The 10983-nt window shown below is 44.3% G+C and overlaps 1 protein-coding gene across 1 annotated transcript in view; it reads right to left on the minus strand.

Moving 5' to 3' along the window:
- The window catches only part of syn3 (synapsin III), a 46714-nt gene extending 38050 nt beyond the window's left edge, over positions 1–8664 (minus strand). The window contains exons 1-2 of the mRNA XM_088406087.1: positions 8529–8664; positions 2670–3117 (exon numbers count right to left, since the gene is read on the minus strand). Coding sequence (XP_088262213.1) covers positions 2670–3073 — 404 coding nt within the window. The 5' untranslated portion in view covers positions 3074–3117; positions 8529–8664. The remainder of the gene's footprint in view (positions 1–2669; positions 3118–8528) is intronic.
- Positions 8665–10983: the final 2319 nt, after the last annotated feature.

Here is a 10983-nt window from a genome sequence, read left to right on the forward strand (position 1 = left end):
GATTTGCCTCTCCAAATGTTCGCAGCAAAACACGCTTTCCCTTACACGACGTCCTTTAAGGTCCATTCATTAACCTTCATTACGTTGGCCCGAGGGGACGTCGTCCATACGATCTCCCAGCTGTTGCCACTTAAATCTTTAAGGTCTCATTGGCTGTCATTTTGGAAGGCGTGAATCTTTAACATGTGACCTACATACTGGACTCGCAGCCCCCCCGTGGTCCACTGGCGGAATAGTTGCAAAATGTGTCGTCACTGGCAAATTTACAAGGCGTTTGCTTCTGCTCGCGCTCGCATGTAAACATTGGCCTCAGCGGCAGGGGCCCGGAATTTCCTTCACTCTTGTGCCCACGCCCGTTATGTAAACTCCATTGCTTTTTATTTGGATCGGGAGAATATCTTTTGGGGAAAAGTCAAGTTTAATAAAAGGCACAGTCATCAACAATGGGTAGTTTTTCTTTGGCAAGGGAGATCTGAGGTTTACATCAGTGCTTTTCAACTTTTTTTCAGTTGATGTACCCGCTGTGAAGGTTTTTTGGTCGCACCCAAGTACCTCCTTACTGCTGGAAAATTGCGTCAGCGTGCCTACAAAATACAGGCATCCGACTTTTTGCGATGGAATCTGTCACGTTCCAATCCATTTGCTCTCAATTTGAAAACTGTGCTACTCTGCAGAAACCCTGTTATAATCTAAGATATGCCTTCACCCAAAGACAGTTTGGAGAAAAATGGACCACATATCTGATGGATGCAGCAACAACAGAGACGAATCCTATGTAGACTGTCTACATATGGGCCACTATAGATTCATTTAATTTCGAACTGCCAGCTCATGGAATATTTTTAGTAGGGATGGGACGATACTTTACAAAGTCCTTTTTCTCAAACATTCTTGGCTTCAGTGCAGTTTGATTTATCTCGGGGCATCATGGTGAATTACACCAAGCGGCGAAAACATTTTCAGAGAAAGTCTAAAGTGACCCATCTGCCGCTCGTATTATTCAAAGCGCAGTGCAAACACAGGGACAGCTACTTGGCAGGGCGTTTTGCATCTTGTCCCGAGAGAGACGGATAGCAAGTGCGAGAAAGATGTCGAAGGGCAAAACAAAAAATAAAAAAAAGGATTGGTGGCGGCGATGCGCTTTGAGACTTGTGTACCGCTTTTGTGCAGCAGTCATTGCTGGAGGCCAAGCTTTTCAGGATGGAGCAAGGTTTCCCCAGAGACCCCTGCCTCTCGACTGGAATGCCCAGAAGCAAAATTTCAACACTGAGGCAGAGTGCGATGGATGGTCATCGTGCCTTCCAGGAAACACGGCTTAGAATCACACAAGGAATCTGATTTGAGAGCATCTGCATACGCACACCGCAAATGATAATCAATTTTGACTCCAAGTTCCTCCAGACTTCAGTCTGCTCAAAGGAGGTTTGACATTGTGAGCAAAGGTCGAAAGCAAATATTTGCCCTTCATTTTTACAATGCATCTCAGAAAATGATAACTGCATTAAGTTTAGCGGAAATGTAGCGCTTTAAAAAAAAAAGTATTTCAGAGAACAGGAATACGCTGCATATTCGTCTGGTACTTTGGCAGCGTGTGCACACTTTCAATCAAAACTGTTAACCACTCATGTCAAATTTTATGGTCGCGCTTTCCTATGTGGAAGCAAGTCAGGCCACGGCGTCAATGAAAATATATGGAGTAGAAATTATTTGACGTACTCTATACAGAAGCATGTTGCAACACGACGCTGCCATCTGCTGGCCAACATTGTTCACTACAATATAAACACCAATCGATTTAGATGAACAACAGCGTCACGAAGTGGCCATGTCCAAAGGCCATAAGCGATATTGATTTTTAGAAATCGTCCAATGTCAACCATTTTCTGTTTATACATGCATATGTAATCTCCAACCAATCACAGGGGTAAAATAGAAAAAAAAATCACGCCCTTTAGTCAATTTCATTCACTTTCTAACCAATTTGATAGGAGATTTTATAGATGACCTCGATATTTTCTATCATTTTGTGCTCTCACCTATTACTGTGTTATGGATTTTACAATAGTTAATCTGACATACACAGGACGAAAAGTTGTCTCGCTTCAGTTTGGTGCCATCAAGCTCCTTCACTGGAGTCATTTTGGACACAGCGAGGTGTGAAGAGGAGCAAAGCGCCCTGCGGGGATCTCAAAGCAGGCAGCTGAGAGAAAAGAAGATGGTCTTCCATATAGGGAAAAACGACAATGCTCATCATATGGCCGCCAGCGGGGTGGATTCATTTAGTGCTCATTTTTAAACCTGGCCTTCATCCCCGCTGAGCCTTTAGCGAAGGTGCGTAATGATCCCTGCTGATGATTAATTCAGAGGGCTGGAAATAGCGAGTAACACCTCGGCAGAGGTTGAGGCTCCCCTGTTGCTGTCAGGTTACAACATGACAATTCATGAAAAGGAGGAGCGCTTTATTGATTGGCTCAGGCTTACATGATAAAGTCTCTAATCTTGCCGTGAAAGCCTTTTTGTTAGAATTCTGTCAGAATTAAGGACAGGGCTTGTTACCATGGTTTTCTTGCAAATCAAATATGAATAAATAATCACAAGAGAGGCTGTCATTACAAAATGTCACCTTATAATTATTCCGCTACTATGCAATTTGAAAATGAGGTACTCACCAGTCGGTGTGTTGATCATCAACAACAAGCAGGATCTTGGGTTTGCGGACGACGGGTTTGGGAGGTTGACTGCATCCCGGCGGGGCTCCCTCGGTCGCCGCCGCTGCCGCGGCCGTCTTGGCGTGCGCGGCCGCCGCCACATTCTGCGCCATCTGGGCGCTCTTCACCACGCTGGAGAAGGAACTGAGGAAGCTGCCCGCGCCGCCGGCCGCCGGGCTGGTGGCCGAGCCCTGAGCTGGAGTCGGCGCGGGGATGCTCGGGGGCTGGCGCCGCTCCGTGGCCGGGGAGGCCGGGGAAGAGGTGGACGACCCCGGCGGGGTCGGCCTCTGTAGATCCATCATGTAGCCGTTGGGGAGGTTGGCCACGAAGCTGCTGTCTGAGAGTCGCCGGCGAAGGTAGTTCATGCTGACTGGGGTTGGTGGGGCAGTGTACCAGGGGAAAAAAAATCCTACAAAAAGCAGACAGATATTTCATTTGCACAAAAGCAATTTTAACTTGGAGGCTCCTCCCACCTGCGGTCCCTTCTGAAGGTTTCTCCTTTTCCCCAGATGAGATTTTGGAGTTTTTCCTTCCTCTTTTGGGCACTTTGTTCAGGGTTTGCTGTTGTGTATTTGTGACGTATGATTTGAAACCTTTTGAGACTTGATCGTAAATCCTCATATCAAATCGCATCCCCCCCAACAAATGACTGCCATTCTTGGGTCATTGCGACACATATGTCGGGACACAAACTCTGCGGTAATGATGAGAAGTTGGGAGTGCAGATTCCCAGCTTGTTTGTGGAGCAGACAGTTATCCCTGAGGGAGGGGGCGCTGCACTTGAAAACGGTTACATAACATGTGGAAGCCAAGGCGGCGGAGCGCAGCCCCCAAAACCTGATTAAAAAAGTAGCCTGATTTCACAGCAAACGACACTTGGCTGAGAGGGAAGCGCTCGATGCTCAGACCTGAACGTCACCTTCATTGCCTACATTCGGATTACCTTACAGCGCTCAGAAAAAATAATCTAAAAATGCCTATTTGATCATAATGCGTCTCCCAGCACATCTGAGCGATCAAGAAAAACCGGACTAAAAAAAGCATTTGGATTAGCCATCAGCAGCACGCCACCGTAATAACAGGCTTTGTTCACTAATAACATGGAAGCGCGAGTGGGCGATAGCGGCACCCCAAACTGCCGGATCCCTGCTGATGAAGTGCATGCGCGCCTCATTCCTTATTTAGAAATCTCATTTATCGCGAGGGATAGGGCACGGGACCCGCTCTTGCCGCCACCGGTCCATTTGTCGTTTGCATAATCAAAACGGCCGAGCCGGGTGAACTTTACATTTCAAAGTGTGACACTAATTCATGTTCTCTCGCAATCTCGACGCCGATTTAAATATTCAACCTCAACTTGCAGGGAGGGTCTGAATATAAATGAGCGTAGTACATAAGCACTTTCGCGAGATCGCCGGCGTTTTGCGACCTTTTTAGTGGAGCGTACATTTCAGCACAGGCAATCATTCAAACTCGGATTTTTACAACATATGAAAAAAAGTAGTGAATGCGATAAAGGACGAGTAAGAGCTCACTTCATTAATAGATCGGTTCAGCTAACAAATAAATACATGAATAAATAAACGGACATAACGATTACGTATTGTTGCACGCTCTGCTTGTACATCTTCTGTGTTTGAAGGTTTATAATGACCGTAAAACCGATGCTAATTTCGGTTAGTCCATCCGTAATGTTTGACATTGTTAGCATCAATCTTAAGCTTAACTTTCCGCCCTCATTAGTTTCAGCTGACTTGGGGGTTATAGGCAGGGATGCACATAAGGTCCGAATGCATGACATAACTAACTGATGCATCACATTACATATTTCACTTTGCACATTTGCGTAACCTACTTAAGTTTCATACATGACAACAACCGAGCCTGAACTTTTTTTTTCCCCTGAAAAGCGGCTCCAAGACGTTTGGTTGCTTGAAGCATACTTAAATGTGGGGCAAGATGTGCCGCCCATATCTTCAGCCAGAAGAAAAATCTGAAGTGTTTTACACAGGGTCAAAATGCTCAGTCATCCTTTATTTGACAAGTATGAAGAGCACATGCATGTAGCACAACTTATGGCTAACAAACAAGCTAATCGGGAAGCAATAGCAAATCGCCCTTTTTGCGCGGTGGTGAGGAAACTGTAGCAACAACGCAAACTCTATGTAATAGTTTTCTCTTTGCCTTTCACAAAGGTAAACACGCACCTTCTATGTCTTTCTATTCGAAGGAAATTTGTTAGTTTACTGAAGCGGCTTCGACTGGCTGTGTGGGCTGCGTATCATTGTCGCGGATGTGTGAAGGAGATCGTTGTCACTTTACACTTGATGGAGAAGTTACTTCTGACTTGCTTGGACGAATTATAAACTGGATCCCAAACGAACCGCAAAACTTTTCAAGGATGCACAGCCAGTGCACTGCTAATGTGGGAGGGACGCGGAAAAGGACATTTAATGAAGGAAAAGGGGGAGTACCGAATCCTATGTCTCGGTACTCATGTGAGTGAGCCACATGGAGAGGCAAATACGGCCCTGAACGTACAGGCGGTAATCCCACATCCAGCGGTAGGTAATAACACGCTTAGAGGAATCAGCGTGTCTCCCCAGCGACAGCGGGAGCAGCCCAACCCGGCTTTTATTATTCATGACAGTCTGACTTGGGGGTTCAGGAGTGTAAGCAGTGGGTACGCGGCAGCGGCTGCATTCAAGAGAGGAACAGCAAAGTGGAGCGACAAGTGCGATGTCTGACCCGCTTTGGGCGCTTCTGTTAATTCCAACAAACAAACGCAGCCCGCCCACCGGAAAACAGATGTTAACAAACTAAGACAATAGTCTCAGATTCGTTATGGATGTAGGCGGGAATCGATGCGCCCTTGGCCTACCGGGACCTCAAAAGCCGCGAGCCACTATCAGTCATTTACAGTACATTCCCTATGAAATACAGTCAGGCGAAATTAGCCAAAAGCCGATTTGGAGGATTAGCATCAACTTCTCGCTGTTTTCAATCATCCAGAAAGCGCTGGTTTTCTCGCCGCGCGGCTCTTCAAAGTGTGGAAGTTGCACGATGCGGTTGCCTGGCAACCTTGCTCCTCGTGTCATTCACCATCTTGCGTGGCACACAAGAGACTCTTGAGAGTACGGGGATGTGAACACTGTGACTTATTGTGTATCCAACACCTTCTTGATTGTTGCGCAAGGGATCAAAAAGCATTTGTGGAGCTTCATTAGTATTGAATAGTTCATAACTAGATTCTCGTTCATGATGCATCAAAGTGCTTACTCTTCTACACCCCCCCAAATTCCTAAAGGTGACTCTATAAGAATCCATTTTTAATCAAAGATGTGTGAAAGCCTGCCGCTTGTTTTGAATCACAGCTAATCTCGCCAAGCGACCGTTAGACCGTTCGCTGTTATTTCGGCGTGTGAAAACACGCCGTCGACTTCTCACCGCCGCTATCGTGCAACTTCTGAGGCAAAAAGTATCTTCTCCTAGATATTCTCGCTCGCTTCCGGGAGTCATAAATGAACTGCGAACTTTGACAACTGCGGTGACAGAACTCAGACGGCGCCGTCACGCCGCCGAGGATCAGCCGAGTCATCTGTCTCGGTGACCTCACCGCGCTTCTCCCTGCAGTGTCCGCATTAAGATGCGTAACCACGGGGCGTGAAAACCACCCTGGGACCGCGGCGCAGATTAGACAGGTCTGAAGCTAGTTCAAAGGACAGGACAACTGTGAATCACAGGACGCAACGTGCAGACCGGTCAAACTGCGATGTGTACCGCAAAATTAGATGTCTTCAACTTCTTTGTCTACTGACAAAACACACTCATATATATGTGATGCAATTGTGAATTTTTCCTCGAGTTATTGATTATTAAAAAAAACAGCCTCCTTAAACAAAGGTAGCCAAACTGTAATTCAATTGTGTTCTATGGTCAGCGTGTTATTGATAAAAACCCTCCCACGTAAACCCAATTTGCGCATCGATCCGATGCTGCGTCTCAAGCGCAAGTGCACATTTGTTGCGCAGCTTAAACAGGACCAAAAAAAAAAAGGTCAGCGTCCTTATCAAATTATCATTAAGATGAAAGAGCAGTGTCATTAATGGCGTTGTAAGCGCTGAGATGATTGTTTATGGTTGCAATCCTTGGATCTTCCCTATGATCAGGTGATAAATAATTCAAGCGGGCTGTGCCGGGTCGTTATCATCAATATGCAGGCTTTCGAGCTTTCACCTTTTATGATTGACGGACAATGACCATGTTTTTTTGTTTTTTTTTTGACAGGTCTGCAAGTGAGAAAAAGTGTTCAATTTGTTGCAAATAGGAGAAGGACGCTGACGATGCAATATTGCATCAAAACACCCATGGCAAGTATTGATCTGTTTTGACAGCAACAGCAACAATGACGCTTCAGATATTGTCATGACCTGTATCCTTGATTTTTTTAACATCTGATGAGAAACGCATGAAGAAGTGCCTTTTTTTTAAATACATAAATATTTCACTAAATATTTAATCCGTTGTTATACAAAGCATCACGCAGATGACTAAAAAAGCAAGGCGTGCAAAGCTGGTATCAGGGATAAAACGTGCCTATTTTGAATCAATGCAGAACAGTGATTGGTTGCTACCTGACCAATTGTGATGTCACTTTCGTTCGACAATAAATGGCAAAATGGCCGCCCCTTCAGATGGATCAAAACAGATGGATTTTGTTGCTTAATTCATATTGCGCAAACACATTGACTCATTCAATGCCAGGAACGTATTCTCACGTTTTTTGAAGAGTCCGGCCATTCAATCCCTGATACTTCCTAAGTATGGATTCAATACTTATGTATGCCCTTAATGTACTTAAGTATCGATTTAATAAGTTAATAGTCATCTGGGATTGAATGTCCGGACTCTTAAAAATGTGAAAATACGTCCCTGGCATTGAATGAGTTAATCAGAATATGGTTTTGACTAGTGGGGCTACTTTGGCCTTTTTTGTTTACCAAATGATTCCATCAGTGTTTCTTCAGTATTAATCTACAACTCAGGATATTTTCAAAGAATGAAAAAAAAAAACCTTCTCCCTAACTTCCATGAACAACCCTGGCTAAAGTTATCTCCTCCCTCTCTTGCTTTATTTTAACATACAGTTCTTCCCCAACAACAATTACTACTTAGTTAATATGCAGGACATTGGCGCCACCTTGTGGCATGTGGTCCTAGGCTTTGGTTAGAAAAGCATTGGAGCAAACATTCTCATTTTGGAATGGCTTAGAAATTCCTCATTATTATTCAACCGCAGACGATAACTCAGTAGTAAATTTGATCACTTCTTTTAAATAAGTTATCTCACCCCATTTTATACACTGATGACACAACGCACTTTGGCGTCTATTTTGTGACATAACAGACTCCCCCTCTGCAGTGTGCATAACAGGGTGTGTACTTTATCTTATTTCAGCCTCAAATTGTGAAAATGGACTAAGGTGAAATGTGATGGGAGTCCAGGTCACCATCACACACTAATTCAGAACCCCCAGGCAGGCAGAGCCGTGACTGGGCTGAAGGCTGCAGACCAGGCTGGGGGAATCCCTGCGGAAAGCAGCCGTTGGTCACCCCAGTCCAGCTGCCCCCCAAAAGTAGCTTGACACAGCAAGCTTGCCCATGCAACGCCTTTCCTTTGGACCCCTTTGCATTTACGTCTTGGCTGCAGGGGTCCAGAAAACACAGGTCTTTTATTATAGCTCCATTGTGTCTGATGGAGCATATTGCCACAGATATTTCCCTCTTATAGTAAAAAGAAAAAAAATCTAATAAAATTACCTGAGTGGTTGAGAGTGTTGAAAGAGACTCTTCCTTCTGCCGCGTCTTTAGTTTTATTTTTTCAGGGATGCTGCTGCCTCTTTGCTATCCTCCTCGTAATTCCAAGCAACCCGGCCAAGCCCCCTCCTCACTTTCTCCGTCTCGCTCTCCCCTCCCTCGCAATGCACGCTGGGAAACAGAAGAAGGGGTGCGCTCATCACCGCAGTCGCTCCTCAAACGTTGATTGGGCAGGAAGCACACTGGGGGCGGGGCATAGCGTGTAAACAGCAAGATATTCCTGATTGACTTATAGTTTTTTATTTTTAATTTGGCTTTAGAATTTGCAAATGTGTCGCAATAAAATGAAATATTTCTGATGAAAAAAAAATACACGAAATGTCTGGGAATATGAAAATAGGAAAAATAAAAGAAACAGCGACATCTCGTGGCCAACAATCACAACGGCATAGGGATTGAAAATGCCGTTAAAAAAAAAAGGGATAGTCCACATATTGAGCCGAATACAAAGATAAAAGGACAATTTTTTGCCTAGAATTTTTAATTTTGATGACTAAATGATCATAATGTACAACTTAAGCCTTTAAAAACAGATTTTTCTACTTACTGTTGACAAAATATGACATTGCATGTCCTAAAGTGCAGGTAGCCACCATTCGGGGTGAAGGTCACATGATCAAACTCGAGCATTAGGTGAACTGTGATTGGTCGTAACATGAGCCTTGAGCACAGCATTTTCGGTCGACAGCAAGTTGAGAATGTGTTGAAAGGTAATATTTGTCAATAAAAAAAACAGGAACTTAATTAGAGACAAAATATTGGCTTTATAAGGCTGAAAATGACTAAAGTTAAGTTTTCACAAAAAATTGAGGTCGGGATATTTTACTTACCAATAATTGCACTCAAAATAAGTATTCAGTAAAACAATAACAAAAAAGCACAGAGTAACAGGTGATTTCTTTAACCATGGCAAAACAAAAAAACAAACAAAAAAAAAACTGAGTTTTGTGGAAACTCACTTACCTAAAATGCAAATATGTTTTCCAAAACACCCACATTCATGATTGTCAGTCAAATCATTTAGTAATTATCTCTAAAATCCTGTAATTCCACCATAGCTTCTTGTAGTAATTTTAGCAAGCCACTTCTCACTTCTACGCAAAGCGTAATGACGTGTGTTTTGCACCACACACTTTGCGTTGCAGAACATGTAATTAATTCATGAACAACTCTCATGAATGGGCGTGAGTCCGCATCCGTGTATTGAGTTGTGGATGCATTACACATTAATGAGAAGCCGCGGTCCGGCTTCCCGGCAGGTGACGGGGCCGCCGATACTAATTAGATGCTGCATTGTACTCTGCAGCTTCTTGCAAGGGGGAAAAGGCCTCACCTCAAAGTGTGCTGCTGTATTCTGTGTTGTCAGCCAATCACGGCAGGCCACATGCGCATCCGGCGAAGCGGAGACGCAGCGCAGGCTCGGGGGATGCTGGGAGAGAGCACAGCGGACACTTGATTAGGTACACCTGCATTGTGTCAGATCGAGGCATGGGTCACGTTTGAATTAGCTGAATCTTTGCAGACACCTCGGCGGGGGAGGGGGGGGGGGGGGGGTCTTCCCACCCGCCGCCACGGGAGCGCATCACACAGGAAGTAGCCGCTCGGGCTGCTAAATGTCACCGCTTATTTGTTCTAACTGCCCCACAGGACAAAACAATGACAGTGACAGGCAGATCTATTTTCTTTTCTTTGCATTAACTTGTTTTTTTTTTTAATTAAATATACGCCTACTTGTTTTTTCACCTTGCGGGGATGTTTCTCAGCTATATTTCACGCTTGTTTTGGCGCTGGCTTGCACTGCACACTTGTCGAGCTGCCACCGGTTATTTTTAAGAAAGAGTGGGCAGTGGACTCTGCAGCACCCCAAAGTCCTGGAATGTTTCCTTTTTCCTGTGTGGACTAACATATTTACAGGGTAAAACCAAAACTAGAAGACAGACTCAAAACGCAGTCACCTTGTAAGACAATAAAACAATAAAACTGGAACAAATGGCAGGGTTATTATATATATATATATATATATATATATATATATATATATATATATATATATATATATATATATATATATATATATATATATATGTGTGTGTGTGTGTGTGTTCAATCCTTTCATACTTTCTAAATGGATTTCAAGGTGCCCAAAATATAAATTTAAATGCAATCTGGAGCTAATCTACGCTGCTGCTAATCCCGTTACTCTGAGACACAGCCGGTGAAAACAAAAGCGTGCGCCTGTGTACAAAGTCGATTTGGCACGTAGGGAGAACAGGCAACATGGTCACTCCCAAGGCGGGCTGAACATGTGCTCAGGAGTTCAGCCCAGGTTTAGTAGAACATGTCATGGATTTGAAAGCATTTACTCAATCAAGTGTTGCATTTGCATGCGTACCATCCC

The sequence above is a fragment of the Hippichthys cyanospilos genome, chromosome 22, assembly GCF_059441005.1.
Source record: "Hippichthys cyanospilos isolate Australia breed blue-spotted pipefish chromosome 22, RoL_Hcya_1.0, whole genome shotgun sequence".
In the NCBI taxonomy this organism is placed as follows: domain Eukaryota; kingdom Metazoa; phylum Chordata; class Actinopteri; order Syngnathiformes; family Syngnathidae; genus Hippichthys; species Hippichthys cyanospilos.